Raw genomic sequence first — 18,564 nt, 5'->3', positions numbered from 1 at the left:
CTGGAATTGGTGTCGCCTCTGTCTCTGCTTGTGGTGCTACCATGCGGAATCTGTGCCACTGTTTACGTGAAATAACAACAGCGATGAAGTTCGAACGACCTTCAATATGTTCTGCTTTAAATTGCATATTAAAAAGCATTGTGTGTAATACAAAAGGTCGAACCAACTCCATCACCCGTCTCGATTTTGAGGATTTCGTGTTCAAAATACTCACAAGTGCCTTATCATCTGTATAAAAAAGTATTCGCTTGTTATGCAAATCCTCAACAAAATTGATAGCACAATAGGCTCCAAGAAGGTTATATCAGCCATTAAATCAGTGTTTTCCCAACTAGAAGGTCATTGAAAATAAGCCCATCGGTCTGAAAAGTAAACCTCACAACCTAAATCTGGGTTACCAGCGCTATCTGTAAACAAATGAATGTCACAATTTGAAAGCCATTCGCTCTCACCAAAAGCCAAAGTACCATTGAAATTCTCGAGTAATGTAAGCCAAGTTTTAATATCCTCTTTCATACCTAGTGTCACTCGGATAAAATGATTTGGCCTTTGTATCCCACACATCGCATCACAAAACCTCCTGTTAAAAGCTCTAACTGACGGAATTGCTTTGGCACAAAAATTCAAAGAGCCCACTAAAGATTGAAGATCCCTCAGAGTGATTTTTCTTTTTTTATAGTCAATTCCAGTTATTCGTTAACCTCTGTTAATTTGTCTTGTGGTATTCGAATAACCATCTCCAAAGTGTCTATTTCTAACCCCTAAAAAGGCATAATACACGAAGGACCAAAAGTTTTTCCCTCCGCTAGAGGAACTCCAATATCGCTGCAAATAGTCCTAAAATTGTTCACGAGATGCAAACATTCCCCCGACCTAGCTTTTCCGGCAAGCAAGAAATCGTCTAAATAATGCTCTATTGATTCCTTGCACGATTGAAACCAGACCAACCACTCTAAAAAGCATGCAAACTTTTCGAACAGCGCGCACGCCGCCGAGCATCACATTGGGAGCGCTTTCTGGAAATAAAAGTTGTCTTGGAAGCGAAAACCAAATAAAACAAATTCATCGGGGTGCAATATTAATAATCTAAATGCCGAGACTATATCCATTCGTGCCAGTTCTGCCCCCTTTCCTAGTTTACTAATTGTGCCAAGAACTTTGTCAAAGGATGCGTATTGCACGGTTGCTAGTTGGGGGTCAATAAAACTATTAATACTACTTCCCAGTGGATAACTCAAATGTTGTATCATACGCCATCCGTGCATTTTAGAGCCAGGAGGAGGCTTTTTAGCTACAAGCATTATCGGTGATAAGCGGAGGTTAGAAAAAGGTTTGTTTTTAAAGGGGCCCGCTATTCGCCCCGCCTGAATCTCTTTCATAATTTTTTCTTCTAATTCAGACTCATGCTGCTTTGCCGAAATCAAATTTGAACAATTAAAAGCTTGACGCGGACCCATGTAATTTACTTTAAATCCATTTGTAAATCCATCTAACAATATATGTGCATCAATTTTATTCGGATAACTTTTTAAAAAATGTCTTAATCTTTTCACTATAATCGGTGTCTTCCCTAACTCAATTAGCCTATATTCTTCCGGGGACTAATGATGCTGACTTAAATCTGAATCCATTGACATTGTTTTTATAACTCTTTTCTCTCCGAAAGTCACTCCTAAATGTTTCATAAGGCTTTCTTTTCTCATTCTGACTGTTTTGTGTAGGTTTTAAATTACAAAACAACGCTGCATGAGCACCCCCGCATTTTAAGCATCTATGAAGATAACGACAAGCTGAACGACCGCATCTTCCTTTATTGTTGTACAAGAAACATTTACCTGCATTCATTCGAGATATGTGAGGTTCTTGTGTTGGAGTTACACCCTGGGATATATACAGAAGCCATAACTCCATGTCTACACAACCCCAATTTATTGATGGGTTTCTGGCCCGTTTTAGTCTAAATTGTTGATCATAGATTAACCAACCCATATCAGCACATCTGCCTGCCCCCAATTTAACATTATAAAATTAATATACTTCAGTAAACCAGGGGTACTACTAGGATGTGCTGCTGTATAAATGCTAGTATAAATTAAGATAGCATCGAACCATGTATTGATGTCGGATATTTTCTTTCCGGATTTTGGCTTTAAATTAAGATTTCCACAACTACTGCCCTTGATTGCTCAGAATGAGAAATAACCAATAGGTTTTCTAATTCTACATATTCTCAATTAATAATTTTGTCTCTCACTTGTTGTGAAATGTGCACCCTTAGGTCATCATTGAAACTTTTAACCGGGGCAATATTATCATTATCATTTTCAATTGCTTTAGCTATTTGGTCCTTTAATTCAGGCACGATGCATTGGGTTTCAGTATTGCCACCTGCTCCAACTCTGGACTCAGGCTAGCGGTCGGCTGCTGCTGGGGAACTCGCTGAGTATTGGCATTCACACTTCCAGTCCTCCGGTAAATAACTGTTTCCCCATCTGAAGAACGGTGTGCGGACTTCCTATTTTTCTTACATTACATAGAAATATATTAATACAAAACCCAGAATTTACTCTGACGAAAGATGTCTGCCTATTCGTCTTTGAATCTCTGAACGCCAATGCAGACGATACAATGACGTCACAAACGATATTGGTCCGCTGTTTTTAAGGTCTTTCCACTCCGTTAGGAAAGACCTTATTGTTTTTCTAATGTTTTTTTTTTTTTTTTTTTTTTCCTTCCAACATTTTTTTGACATGCCCTCCCCCCGTTTCTGTTGAAGTTATCAAGACCAAATATGGACCATCGATAGACCTCATCATGAAGTATTACCAGATGAGGCTGTGTAGGATTTCATCATCACCTTTAGAAGTTATATCCCTTTTATTGTTTTTTCATTCGACATACCCCCCCCCCCCCCCCCCTCGTTGTTTTTAAAGATATCATGACCTGCGTAGGATTTCATCATCCCCTTTGAGAGTTATATCCCCTTTAAGCAATTTCTTTTATTTGCATTTTCCTTAAAAAGTATTAGAGATAGGATCGAATTGAAAATGGCAGCATGTACAAGAACAGATGGCAATGTTAATAAACATAAACAATTAGTATGTTATCAACCCTTATAAGGAGTCATTTCCCTTGAAAAATTATACACAATTTTTGAAAAATTCTATTTCGAGAACCGGAAGTCGTAGAGTCAAAGTAAATGAGTGCAAAAAAAATTTACGCTGCAATTTCAAGCTTACATATTAAGAAAACGATAAGAGTTTCCTCTCGACGAGTTCTACATTTTATACATCAAGCTCAAACATGTCCGACCGTCTGTTCAAAAGTTACAACGAGATAATTCTTAAAAGTATAGTATTGTGTGTATATCTTTGAAAAGAAAACAGATATCAACCTACTTTAAACTGCAAACATGATCAGTATTTTAAGACCTTCAATTTGAGGTCAATGTCAGGTCATGATGAAATTTTACCTCGACCTTCAAAGCATACTATGACCTTGACCATGTGACATTTGAAAGGTTAAGTGGTCCTGAGTTGAATGGTGGTAGTCTTATGTCGACTTCCGGTTCTCATGTTTGGTATTGCATCATATATTTGATTATTCATTGTGACCTTGATGAACTTTAGAAGTGTCCCAATTGTTTTTCTACAATGTTGTCCTTCAACTGCAAATCATTTATCATTTAACAGATTTGATATATCTATTGTCGTTTTAGAGAAAATGCAGTTTGAAATTTTGCAAGCGGAGGCATCTAATTCTGAATTAACAACAGCTTTCCACCTGAAATTATCAGAAATTGAAGAGTTTAACATAGTTATATGTTTGACTAATTACCAAAAACTTTCAATGAAAAACTTTTAAAAAAATCAATTTGAAATTTTCATGTTTTACATTGACTTTTTAAGTTTCATAAGTTCTATTTATACAATTGATATTGCATCAGTTTTGGCCCTTTGCCAAATCGGGTCATTTAGTATGTCAAATTGAACGTCTAAATGAGCTCTACTCAAAAATGAAAATTTTAAACCCCCTTTTCATCACAGTGCGAAGGGTGGGGTTATTTAGTGCAAAAAATTAAAACTTCTCAGATGGTTAGGTTGTCGCATATCAAATGAAAGTCCATAAAGCGTACATTTCAAATATCAAATTGATGTCCCCCGAAAATGCTTTGGGTGGGGTCATTTAGTGGAAAAAATACAATGTCTCATAAGGTAAGGTTGTCATATATCAAATGAAAGGTCATAATGTGTACATTTCAAATATCATATTCCTGTCCTCCAAAATTGAGTAAGATGGGGTTATTAAGTGTAAAAATCAAACTTTCTAGAAAATGGTGTTGTCCTATAGCAAATGAAAGGTCATTTGGTCTACATTACAAATATCATACTTCCGATCTCGAAAATTTTGGCGGAATGGGTCATTAAGTGTAAAAAATGAAAAGGTTCAAAAGGTATGCTTGTCGTTTATCAAATGAAAGGTCGTAAAGAGTACATTACAAAAACATCACTTTTACAGGAAAGACCTTTCAATTGTTTTACAAACAATTGAGATACTAGTTTCTATATACTTTTGCTTGAAATAAGGAAGCTAAATTAAAAAAAATTCACTTACAGTATTTATTAAGTCTTTTCCCATAATTCAATGTTAATTTGGGATGTGTTCTCCATGTGTGAGCTTAAAAAATTTACGTGCGTGTGTAATTATTGTATGATTTACATTTTATTGTAAAACTATAACATTTTCAAATTGTTTGCTTTTCTTGATTCCGTGTTTAATTGTTTTGTAGTAATTATCGTTACTTCCCTTTACTCATTACGTCTTGATAACAAAGGTGTCATCTTGGTTTGCCCACTTTTACATGCATATATAAACATGGGGGGAATCGTTGTTTTAACAATTAAAGTCTGTTTCTTAAATTTAGGCATATTATTTACCTGTAAAATCGTATAAAGGATACATATTTTTGATTGAAATTTGATTAAGTATTGAGATTTAAAAAGGAAAAATATTTTGACAAAAACTATAAATATAATTAAAAAAGAGATAAATGCTATAAGAATATTAATATTGAGATTTAAAAAAGGACAAAATATTGTAATAAAACTATAAATATAATTAAAAAAGAGATAAATGTCATAAGAATTTTAAATGAGATTATAAAATAACCACACAACCACCAAGCTATTCAATCAAAATAGAAGTATCCAAAATCCTACAGACAATGATACAAAGAGCCAAGACAGAGGTCACACCTATACCAAAACTATACGAGGAGGAGCTTATCAAACTCCGTAACCCAGATTGGACAGACGACACCAAACAGATTGTAGAACAACTACCCACATATTACTCAGTTAAGACGTCACTGTACCATCAAAGATTTCTAAATATACCCGAACTACACAAGACAACAGCAGACATCAATCTTCAAGAAAAATGGTGCCGTACTACTAAAGGAGATCAGTTTCGTCTACCCTCTGACAACATCAACCCACCAACCTTATTCTCCACTACAGACAACCTTAGACACCTTGCTTCTGCTGACACTATCGTCTGTGATGGAACCTTCTACACATGCCCAACATTGTTCCAGCAGCTTTACACAATCCACGCAATGGTTGATGGTGCAATGTACCCACTGGCATACAGCTTATTACCAGGAAAAGATACTGACAACTACATAAGATTATCCCGTCATCTACAGTATATATCTCAACAGCAACAACTACTTCTTTAACCCTGCATCATATTCATCGACTACGAAACAGCCACGAAAAATGTATCTCTAACGTCTTTCCTAGTGTTCAAGTCAAATGTTGTTTCTTCTACTTTCCTCAATGTATTTGGCGAAAGACTCAGAAATGTGGACTGCAGACTTACTACAAACAAAACGACGACATCACCAAGCTTGTTCGACGAGCAGCAGTCTTACCATTAGTACCCCAGGACCAACTTAAAGATGTTTGGCTCGACACGTTAGAAGAAATAGCTGAAGCAGGGAATGTTCCTGACACAACCACTTTTACAGATTACGGCACCAAATATTGGGTTGAAGGACATCGCTTCCTCTGGAACCACTACCTGACTGAGGGACCACGCACTACCAACCACTTGGAAGGCTGGCACAGTAAAATCAAGAAGATGGTCCAACACGCACGCCCAAATATCTATGAGACAATTGAGGTGCTTCAGAAAACTCAAGCTTTCACTGAGTGTACCATCATGCTGCAGGAGGGCCCCGTCAACCAAAAAGACGCAGATACAGAGAAATCGATGAAAGACTGCAGGACTGAAAGCCAAATATGAACAAGGACTTGTGGATGTGTTAGAATACGCAGATGCAGCATCACACCTTCTGCACTTAAATTAAAGACATTCTTGTACAAGTTTGTAATTGTTTCCAATGTTATGTTTGCATATTATGTTTGATGCTTTAAATGCATTATGAATGATAAATTTCAGTGCTAATGATATTTATATAATATTGACAATGTTAATTGTTTTAGTGCTATTAAAAATATATATCAAAATCAATTAATTATTAATTTTCATTTATCTCCTTCAAAGAATCAAATCAATGAAAATTTCACAACCAAATATATGAAGAAAAAAAATACATTTTAATATGCATCAATTGCATACAAATTATCCTATAGAATTTTACAGAGATATATGTACATATAAAATAGCAACATAACTGGAACAGGCTATACAACTTTCTAATCAGTAAACCTTTTATATAACCATTTGATAATTGGGGTAATTAAAAGTGGGCAAACCAGGATGTAACCGATAACAAATACGAAATATAAGTTAATAAACAACCTGAGACAAAATGACATCTGTAAACAAGCAACTAAAGATACATGTACGGCCTTCAACAATGAATTAAACCTATTCTGTATCGTAAGCTATAAACACATACACCTATTTAACTGTAATATTTTTTATGTCTATTCGAAATAAAATCAAAAATGTGGCGCACAAGAAAAGGGTTTGGCGGAAGAAGAAAATAAAAATAATAATCAGAACAAATACAATAGGTCTTTTCACTTTTGTCTTTCCACAAAAAATTGGAGAGACCTAATTACTCATCAACCATTATATTTCCAGTTTACATAGTGAATGAAAAACATTTTATTCAAATAAGTATTATTTATATTGAAATATTGAATAAGACATAATGACCTATTTAACAATAAGGAGATGTGGTATGATTGCCAATGAAACAACTATCCACAATAGTGAAAAACCCATACTGTATAGTGGGCTATAAATATGCCAGACAAAAACAAATATAAAACAATTCAATTGAGAAACTAACAATCTAATTTATAACAAAACAATTTACGAAAAAAACAAATATGACAGACATGAACCAAAGAAAACCACTGAACTACAGGTTATTAACTTGGGACAGGCACAAAAAGAATGTGGCGGGTTAAACATGTTTGCTGGCGCCAAACCCTCCCACTAACATAAGACAGTGGTGTAACAGTACAACATATGAACAGACTATAAGAATGAGTAGAAAAGGGCTGAACTCATCAGATCGAAAAAAAAAACAACAAAACACAGACAGGACGTTGTAGGCACTTTATACTTCCCTCACAAGAAAAAATGACACAAGGAATAAATCTGAGAGTACTTGCAGTTACTGAAAATTAGTTCAAAGCCAATGACTACTAATAAAAAAATCATGTGTCTTAATGTAGTCATTTTTTTCATTTTTTATTCTAAATTCGATTATAAAAAATTGACGTATATAATTGGTATTTGAAGAAAACTTGTTATGTTGCTTTTACTTTTTCGCTGTTTCTTGGATAAAAAAGATGCAAATTATCAATATGGCAACGAAATTCTGACTCATTGTAGTTCAATTCTGTTTACAGAAACGACACTTTATGTATACATTTGCTTATGATAAGGACAAAAACAAAATGAATAATGGTAGTTAGTTTGAAGTATTGTTTATGTAACAAACTAATATCATATTTCTTCTATTTTAGCTTTTAGAATGATTTAACAACGCTTAAACATGTATATATGCAGTCTTTGCCTGGTAAGTTGTTATCACATGGTTAATAAGGACAATGGTTTATTAAAACTATAGTTAGGATCAATTATATCTTCTCCTCAGAACTAATATCATAGAACTGTGCTTTACTGTTCATGATTAGCTCTACCCTAGCTTTCAGAGTCTCTTCTAAGGTAGAACCTCTCTCTCTCTGGCAATATGGCAGATTGTTTTTTTTTTATTGAATAATATGACATTACACAACAGTATGTGATGAAAAATGGGGTTTAATTGTGTTATGTAACGCAAATAACTACAGTTTATGAAACTAATTATAACAAAATAGACACAAAATACTTACTAATAGATAACTGATCATGATGATTAGTAATATTTAAAAAATAAACAAAAATAAACTGTTCAATTTAACTACGACATCCTAGAATAGATTGTATGGAATTATAAAGTCGGAAAGAATTTAATTACATTAATAAAATGAACAGATAAATTGTAAGAACAGTGGCAGATCCAGGGGGCGCACAGGGTGTTGGCCCCCTTTTAATAGCCAAAAAATTAAGAAATCTTATGATATTTTTCACCTCGCTTAGCTAAGCGGTATATATTAAATTGATAAGTACGCCCCACCCCAACCCCTTTTCAAATATCCTGGATCCGCGCCTGAAAAACTTAAACAAAAAGAGACGTCATAAACTGTTAAATGTACAGATACAAAACTGTAAGAATCTGTTCTTTATATAAACTGTCAAAAAAATATTTTTAAACTAGAACTCTCCGAACCTTTTCCAAAGTAGAACAGTCCAAATTGTGTAGTTCGGAAGAACTGTCCTAGAGTATATTTGTCCAACTATGCTTGCTAGAACTCCTTCTGTCAGAAACTGTTCGAAAGATGTCAAGAGAAACTGTTCTAAACTTTGTTGTAGAGCAGTACTTCTAACAGTTTCCTCATAGAAGGGCAGTGTATGTGATATATTCAAATATAAGGCTTTAATTTTATGAACGGCGGCGTATGGTTAAATACAAAAATGTAATACTCAAAATGAACACAAATTTATTTTCATACGTCCAGTGAATTGACCATTCCTATACCTATTACCGTCGTTTTTTTTTTTTCATTTTCATATTTGGTATTTAATACGTGCATTTAAAATAAAACATTCCTACCTTAAACCACCAGTCTCAAGCTAGTGAATACTGCGCCATCGACCAATAAGGTGTATTCAAATTATTTATGTTATATCAAATAAATAAATAACTAATCAATTTTGTCTTTGTGAAAATTTATTGTATGTCAAGTTGCTACTGGAAATGATTGCCAGTATATTTCAAAAGACGTTTCCATGTTATTGCAAGTCTTTTGGGTTTTTAGGCATGATCAGTTTGGCGCGTTTTTCTTACTTGATACATCTGTTTTTTTCGCTCAGCCTGGCTTATTGTTTTTCTATCTTGAGTCTGGTTCTTTATAACCATGTCTAACATAAACTTGCATGAAACAACATGATATGTTTAAGGCACTGAACACCATTCATACATGTGAAATTACACTTTACTACATTATTATTTTCAGATTATGTCATTATGGAAGCTATCTGAATCCGGTTTCAGCTTCCATTGTCCTGTTCAGTCGCACTGGAAACATAGAGCAGAAAATAATTGTGGTTCTGTGGACGGTTACTTCTGCTTGTTTAATCGGAACGAACATTATTTTACTGAATTTTGTAGAAAAACCTCAGATTTCGAAGCACCAGGTAATATGCTCTCTCACGTTTCTGCATTGTGTAATATCACTGGATAGCTATTCACTTTTTCATCATAAAACATATTTGTTCAACATGTTCAATATCAATCTATTCTTTAGTCCATACTGAAATTTTGCGAGGTAGACGAACCCGTTCGTTAAATGTTCGATGATTATGTTACAGAATGGACGGATCCAACTTATTTTGACTTAATGTAATTCGTGCATTCCTTTGGGTTAAATTGCCATGATAACAGCATATTATAAGACTGAAAAAAATAATTTTATGTTGAGACACATAGCCGTTTCACCTTGCGTAGACGTTTGTAAAACTTATTTCGATGTTTCTCTTCAAAATATAACATGTTAAAATGATGAAAACTCATCTTTCGTCAAATTATCTAGGTTTACTGCATTATAACGAAGCGTTGGAATTGGCAACTGAATCATTTCTATCTTTGGTTTTACCTGCCTGGGTACTTATTAGAAAACAATTACTAGTAGTTGTATTTGATAGGACAAAAACTCATAGTTGCTGGGTCATCTAATGGAACACTACAAGGCGCTGATTGTAATAGTGAGTTCTACCAGCCTTTCAAATTTCTGTCTTCTGGAAGCAGTCGCTGTGTTTATGAGAAATCTCACTGCACTGCTGAAGGACAAGTCACTTCTAGTAATGGTACATTGGAAAAAGATAGATCATGCCGCTGTGATTATACCAGAGGATATGATTTTATAGTTCAACCAAAACATCGATGTTATTGTGTACCGTCCGAGGAAGACTGTTCCTGTCATCTTAAGATATGTTCATCTAACTACATTTTATCACCAGGTATGCTATTACACGAACTGTAAATTTTTCAAAAGACATTTTCCTCCAAATATTTCGATAGACTTTGCATATAATGCTGATATTTGCTTTTAATTCCGTTTCTAAAACTAGATAAATAATGATTGCAATGATAACGGGAACATTTTCCGCTTAGTGTTTTTTTATGCCCCCGCCGTAGCGGAAGGGGCATTACGTTTTACCCTTGTCCGTCTGTACGGCCGTCCGTACGTCCCGGAATTGGTTTCCGTTCTCTATCGTTAGTTTGCCTCAACCAAATGTTATGAAACTTATACACAATGCTTATTACCACAAAACACAGATCAAGTTTGAAATTTGGTGGCGTCACTTTTTTCCTTCTAGAGTTATGCCTCTTTAAAAAAGGAAAAATTGGGTGACCATATCAATTTGGCAGGGTTCATCTGACATTGACCTCAATATCCGAAATGACAGCTGTCAGTTTGTATTGGTTAGAATGATGATTTGTGGTTTCAAAACATTGTTGGTACAGAGAATACAGTTTCGAAAGGGGCAGTGTATGCATACATTTTCTTGTGGATACAATGAATGGTTTGTGTATAACATGTATAAAAGACATAAATATCATGGAAATTAGGTGATGTATAATAACCAAGACCATGACTGCGTCTACGTCGAGGAGCAGATCTGAAAATATTCATCTCATTCCCCGAGCTACGGGAAGAACTAGAAATAATACCTATGCCATCGATTTTGTAATTGCAACCATTTGGTGTCGCAGTTCCCTTTTCTCGTACCCAGTAGTCTTCCTTCAGTCTATGGAGAGGTGTTGCAAGATGAGAATTGTTAGTCATGTGGCATATTTGTTTTCGATGATGCGAACTTGCATAGACAGGATTGGATGATCAGGCTGATTAAAATGTTAATAAACCATGTCATTTGCATTGTTGTATATGTCTTATCTATGACCGCGCATACGTTTAATTGGACGATCTTTCGTTTTACCGACATTCACAAATCCGCAAAGGTTACTCTCCAATTCGAAGACGAGATTTGTTTAATTTTTACAATTCAGATCATCGTAGCTCCTGGTATAGTAAGATACTTTAGTTTAATTGTTATCAAATTGAGCGCCTGTTTCATAGACTGCAGTGTTTGTATAAGTTAATATTTAGAAATGAGACAGTGATGTTGTAAAGTCCCAAATGTCTAGTAGCAGAAGTATACACGGTCAAGTGCGAAGACCATTGCTTTTGTCATTAGTTTGATGATCTGAATGTGTCACATAGGAGGTATTTGACATGTTTGGTCGCAAAGAGACACAAGCAATTTCAGACGTATATATGTCCGTTTTACAGGATTAATCTGAGCTAGACCTCTTCTACATGGGTCATGGGGATACTTTTGCACACGCTCAAATGTCTTGCAGGCTTTAGTAGTCATGATTGATTTGATTAGTTTTAAATGTTCTAAGTGAGAAATAGTGTAGTAAATATGAACTTATTTTAATTTAATATTTTCAGATTATGAGTGTCTTAATGAGAATGAGTGGAAAACGAGCTTTTATTGTGATTCAATATCAACAGTTGTGTGAGTATTTATTGAAGAAAATCCAAAGAAATGAATGCAAGAATACTCTCTTTAATTGGTCTTCCGTTGTCGTTGTTACTTTAATTAAAACTTCAGTCTTCGAAGACCACTCAAATGAAAGTGATTAACCTTTACTCTTAACATAAAGTTGATGTTTTAGCTTCTAATCGTGATATGTTTTCCAAGGTATCAATGTGGTATAACGTCATACACATTTTATAATTCGTTAATTTTGTAAACCCGTAGTAATTGGTTCAACTTTTACAAAAAAATTGTTCACATAAACTGGGGTTAATTATCACAAAGACAAATGAAAGAATTCTGTTTTTTTTTTTCTACCCACAAATTCTGGTTTTCTTTGTTATCATGTCAGAAGTAAACAGAAGTAAACAGATTGGTTTTACCGAATTAACCAAAACAACGCACAGTTATTCGAAACTATGTTAAAAAAGCGGCTTTAATGGAAAATTACTGGACAAGTCTTTCAACATGATAAAACTGTATTGTGGATAAAACTGATATAAGCCACAATTATTTTATAGACTGATGATACTTTATGATTTTCGAATTCAATGGCCAAACGTGCACGGTACACTTAAGCAATACTAGGCGACAACTGTTTGGAATTAAAAAAAACATTTCTTCCGGGGCACAATTAACTTGTTACTGTCATCTAATAAAGATCCTACATCGATCAATGCACACTCCAAAGGCACACGCATTCATATAAGAATTTCTTGAAATTGACCATATCATAGTTGTAAATAAATTAACCAAAACACTATCAAATATCTGACATTGACACCCAATTTTCCCAAATCCCCCCACAAAATCTCAAAACTTACATTACCATATTTACCCATCAAGACTGGAACTGTTGAGGTTCCTAAATTTTGAAAGGTACATGACCAAGTGGCTTGTTTCTCCTTCGTTGTATCTTATATCTTTTCAATTTCTATTTTTCATTTACTAATTGATTAACAAAAAATATGATATTCTAAATAAAATAATACCTCTCTACAATCTTATACCGGTCGTATATCAAACAAAAAACCCAATAGTTCTAGAAAAAATGTGTGCAATGGCCAAAACAGAATTGTACAGAATTGCCATGCAGAAAAACTAAACAAAATTTTGTTTTCCTAAATCTAAAAATCTTCCGAGCATATTTTCAAATGTAATGAATAATTAACACTTTATGAATATAACCTTAATCAAAACGACGCATATAGGATACAGTTCGTTTTATACATGCTCAGAGACCATGAAAAACGTATATGTGACAATTCAAGCAGTTAAGATAAGACAAATTGTATTTCCATTTTTTTGGCAGTTGTGAATGAACAATTTACTCAACTCGCACCACACGTAATTACTATAACAAAAATATATATATGATGTAGATAAACATGATAAATGTGTATAACTAGTCGAATCATGACACATTTGATCATTCAGCTTGCGTGTAATGAAGACCTTGCAGTTAAATTGTAATTGTAAAAATGAATTATGGTTCATTCAACAGCTACAGTAACCACGGAAACATTATCAAGCAGGTTTCATTTCAATGTTTTTGTTCTAGACTCGGACCTTGTATCGGCACACCTACTTGAAGACCTCAAGATGTGTGTTGGTGTAATTGTTGTCCTTAGGATTCTCTCTCATTGTGTATTCCGTAACCTATTATATGGTCATTATGGTGTACAAATTCTATGCTTGCATCTTTTTTGTTAGGATGCCCAAAGATCCGGAAATACCATTATCGACTGATAATTCATCGTTGGAGTCTTATGTACTAGGTATGTAGATCGTTCATTAAATTTGTACTTTGAATATTGGTAATAAAACGATAGGACTCTTAACTGATACAGATTATAGCTATAGAAAACAAAGATTTTGAAAACAAATGCATCAATTGCAAACTTATTAATGCATGACTAAGAAAAGAAGTTACACCATCATGATTTTATTTTGATTTCGAGGACTGATTTCATTTTTTAACATGAAGATACTTTTTGATAAAGGACTTTTCGTTTTGAATTTTCCTTGGAGTTCGGTATTTTGTTATTTTACTTTTTGTTAAATTATCAATTGGAGATTAAAGGACCCATACGATAGTTGAGCAACTATGCACGAAGAGGTTCTTTTGAGGTTCTCTTAACATAGTTGATATTACTTTGCTTTTATTTGAAAATGTACAATGTAAACATTGTATTTGATCAAATTCGATAACATGAAGATAATCCCTTGGCATACCATCTATGAAATTACGAGGTACTCTGGTAAATGGATGGAACGAACTGACGATTATTACATCGCACCACATTAATACAATTATTATTGTTTTATAATAAAGAAAAAAATAAAATTGTTAATACCAATTAACTTTATGTAAACAAAGGAAATTATTTGTTCTTACACCTGTCCAATAACATAGGGTACTTGCAGGTAATGTTTATAACCCAATAATTTGTTTTCAAATGTATTCGGCAACCATTTACATATTTGTGAACAATATGCCCTCTCCAATATTTCTTGAAAAAAGATATGAAGTTTCTTTTCATTTTGATGATTTAACAAAGAACAGGAAATACGTCAGATCAATAAACAAACTTTTTTTTAACAAGTACTCAAACAGTAGAATATAAATATAAGATGTCATTTTCTGTATCATGATGGCCTCAATTTCAACCGGTTATTGAAAGACTTCAACATTTAATAAGCGATTATCAACTCACAGTAAGACCATGCCCTTTGTTACACATGTACTGACTGAAATGTAGTATTAATGTGCATCAAGTTCTAAAAACCAATCAATGTTGAGCATTGTTACTAATATATTTCATCAATTATAAACTTAACAAATATACTAATGTCAGATGATAAGCAACTGGAAGTACTTGTACCTATTTAAAATAATTAATAACTAGAAATTTCGTAACTAACAATTCTGTATAAACGTAGTGTGCTGTGAAAAGATTAGCTAAATTTGGGATTAATTGAAACCATTTATATTTTTTAGCTAATAGAAAGGCTGCATGTGTTGCAGTTCTGGTAATTTTTATACTAGTGTTATTCTTAGCAAGTAAGTATTGGATTAAACGAAGGTTAAAATCTGACACTTGTCAAACATAAATGTAGGAATGTACATCTGGCATCGACAGCAGCGTTCACTCGCTGTACAAAGCTTTAAATCTCAGAAGGTACTTTGATGCCTTATACCTTGTATACATATGTCTTATGGTACAAAATTTCTGTCTGACATATTTTAGTTGACCTTGACACTTATTTCTTGGTTCAGCGACTGTTTAAAAACTGTATCTTCTTTATATCACGTGATACTCTCGCTTATTATTAGTGAAAGGACACTGCATTTGCTATATTAACAACAAAGTATACATGTCACCCATACAAGGTCAAACAGATATCAACCTCATTTTATGGATAAGTTATCAAGATTCTCATATAATAAATGAACCCCAAGTGTTAGTTGGGGATAGAAGCCTGGCCATTCTTATAAAAAAAAGGAGATGTGGCAACTAGTCGTCTTGCAACCGGCAGTAAAACCCTGAAGTTTGGGCGTCCGTCTGTATTGAATATACAAGTACGCAGTCACGTCCGGTCAGAATGACGTAAATTCCGATGCCTCGTGTAGAGAGAGTATCATTCTCTCTGCACGTTAAAAACCCTCTCAACACATTTTTCAGGGGTCTCTTGGTGGTCTGTTGCAAGGCAAGCTTTCTGTCTCTATCCACTAAACCCTCATTTTCTGGTGGCAGTCTAAATGTGTCGGCACTTCATCCCAGACAGCGTTATATTAAGGATCTACCTACAGTATTTATTGTTAATTTGTTATCGTTCTGAACTTGTATGAGATATTTGCCACTGGACATTGAAAAACCAACAGTAAATCAATCCTTGAAATCGAAATATATTATTTTGCTTGTTTTTGTTTGTTTTTTTTTTTCCTGTTGTGTTTATGTTATTCTAATTTTAAAGGGTGGTTTGCTGTTCTTTAACCGGTTATGTTTTGGTATATCCTTAGATGTATCTTTCAACTTATCGGAATTAAGAATTTAAAGACGAAATGTTGTGTTGTCAATGCTCTTCAACGTGGAATGTTTTTGGACTTTTTTACTTTTTTATTCAAGCTTCACAATGTTCACTGATGAGCCTTTTGTTAACAAAATCTTGATATACATTGTTGTGTACATATCCGAAGTTAGTTACCGCACCAGTCGCTGATATATGCAATTTATTAAAAAAAAATTAAATAACTTAGTGTTTGAGACAGGACTGTAAGGTTTCTGTTTAAGTTATGCATAGCTCCTTTTTGTTATCTAGCTTCTCACGTGTTCAAGTCGTCTGTTCTACTATGTGGTGTTTTTGGCAATTCCTGTTTTTATGTATGATCTTAAAAATATGAATGTTAAGTATACTTGTAATTTTGATTCTTCTGGCTACCCACTATATATGATTTTTGACCCTTTTGATGTACATGTATGAATACTTTCCTCTATGCACAACCACAAGTATATTTAATTCATAATGTTCATGATCAAAATGCACTTCTTTTATTTTCAGTAATATTTGCAGTATTGCCTATCCTTAAGGAATGTTTCTGCAGAATGAAACGCAAACACACAGGTTTGTACTTTTATCAAAGCAATACAACCAATAATCCAAATTATAGAAATGCAGCACACGTTTTGAGATAATAATTGGAAGCTTTGTGCTTTGCTATCATTTAAGATGCTAAAACGTATATACATTTTTGGGGTACTAAACCAAGGTAGTGTATTAATTGCTTAGTATTTATAGAAATAATTGATACTTTATTTCAGTAAATTGTATATACCTATGAAACCATAAGTCATTGATGGGATAACTATCCGTTAATGATCTGTTCATATAAGGACCAATAAAATGATATTATAAAGCAACACTAAGTATTTTCGACCGCCAGATATTGATGAGTGGAGCCAGATTTGGCACAAATTTTTAAAACTATTGATTGCAATGGTTCGCAACTGCGTTACTGTTTTTGTTTTCTAATTCTTACTATTGGAGCGCCACTGACAAGCCTTATTAAAACAAAGCACGTTTCAGGCTTGCTAAATTATCTACCTTGTATCTTTTTGAATTTTACCCTTCGACAATAATTTAATTTTGGATGTAATACGTCTTCTTATTGGCTGAAAGTTGTTTTTTTTGTTTATCAGCTCATAGACATAATTTTGTCATGTGACTGTGACGTCATCAACATTTTTTCATGATTTACCCTTTAAAAATGGAATTCAGAATCAATTTTAAGGAATGACTGTACACATTTTGTCTGTCTATTCGAAATAACCTGAAAATTTGGTGACAACTTTTAAATAACTCGCTTTGTGTGTTATTCAGTGTGCACCACATTTTTGATGTTATTTCTTCATAGACAGAGAAAATATTACAGTCATTCCTTAAATATTAATTCTATAAAACAGTTCCGGTATATTTTCGGACCAATAAGATATAAAAAAATGTAACTGAATGTAAAAAGTTGAAATCAAAATACATTGTCGGGAATAAGGATACACAAGACTTAGCGATCAAAAATACAACAAAACATAAACAAATAAAACTGCTCAAAATACAAAACCACAAACAGAAAGTTAAACGTTCTACAAAAAGACGGATTAATCAGAGCTTTTAATTAGGTAACAAACGGAATAAAGCATATAAACTTGACCAAATTTGGTATACAAAAATTGTTGAGAAATTTTTGAGTGAGTTTTCCTCATCGCTTTGCGTCCGTCGTCAGTCGTCCGTCATCGTCTATGTCGTTCTTTAACTTTTACAAAAATCTTCTCCTCTGAAACTATTGGTACAATTTTGATCAAATTTGGCAACAATCATTATTGTGGTATTTAGTTTACAAAATGTGTCCAATGACCCAGCCTGTCAACCAAGATGGCAGATTTTGCTGAAAATAGAACATAGTGGTAAAATATAAGTTTTGTCTATCTAAAAAACTGCTATGAATATTAAAAATCTGACGGAAATGTTGAGATCTGTCTGCTTACATCTACACTATCAGAGAAGTAATCATCTATCAAAATAAATCAATTGTTTTCATTTTGTCTATTATTTTGAAAACTACATAATTTTATATGATATATACATAGAAATTGTTATTAGAAAAAGATTAGCAAGACTGGATTTATAAATTAGTCAACATGGCTGAAATCATTAGACAACTCCTTATTGGAGTTGTTGGTTACTCTTTAATGACGATTTTTACTATTTTTGGCGTTTTTGCCTTATATCTTTAAATCATAATAGATAGAAAGAAACTTTGAAAGCCAAAATAATCAATAGGTTACGATCTTCTAATAAGTCAAATATGAC

General features: G+C 33.6%; 1 protein-coding gene across 5 annotated transcripts in view; it reads left to right on the top strand.

The window, feature by feature from the left end:
- Positions 1–18,564, top strand: part of LOC127714493 (uncharacterized) — a 165,274-nt gene that overhangs the window by 6,707 nt on the left and 140,003 nt on the right. For 4 of the 5 annotated variants that reach the window (XM_052220560.1, XM_052220562.1, XM_052220561.1 and 1 more), the window contains exons 2-8: positions 8,013–8,065; positions 9,606–9,786; positions 10,294–10,608; positions 12,108–12,174; positions 13,909–13,973; positions 15,197–15,259; positions 16,759–16,821. In XM_052220560.1, the coding sequence (XP_052076520.1) occupies positions 8,042–8,065; positions 9,606–9,786; positions 10,294–10,608; positions 12,108–12,174; positions 13,909–13,973; positions 15,197–15,259; positions 16,759–16,821 (778 nt within the window). In that variant the 5' untranslated portion in view covers positions 8,013–8,041. The remainder of the gene's footprint in view (positions 1–8,012; positions 8,066–9,605; positions 9,787–10,293; positions 10,609–12,107; positions 12,175–13,908; positions 13,974–15,196; positions 15,260–16,758; positions 16,822–18,564) is intronic. The other variant, XM_052220563.1, reaches the window with a different exon arrangement.

Source organism: Mytilus californianus, unplaced genomic scaffold (assembly GCF_021869535.1).
Source record: "Mytilus californianus isolate M0D057914Y unplaced genomic scaffold, xbMytCali1.0.p SCAF_9, whole genome shotgun sequence".
NCBI lineage: Eukaryota > Metazoa > Mollusca > Bivalvia > Mytilida > Mytilidae > Mytilus > Mytilus californianus.
The sequence above is the reverse complement of the archived record's forward strand: the minus strand, read 5'-3'. Positions and strand labels throughout refer to the sequence as shown.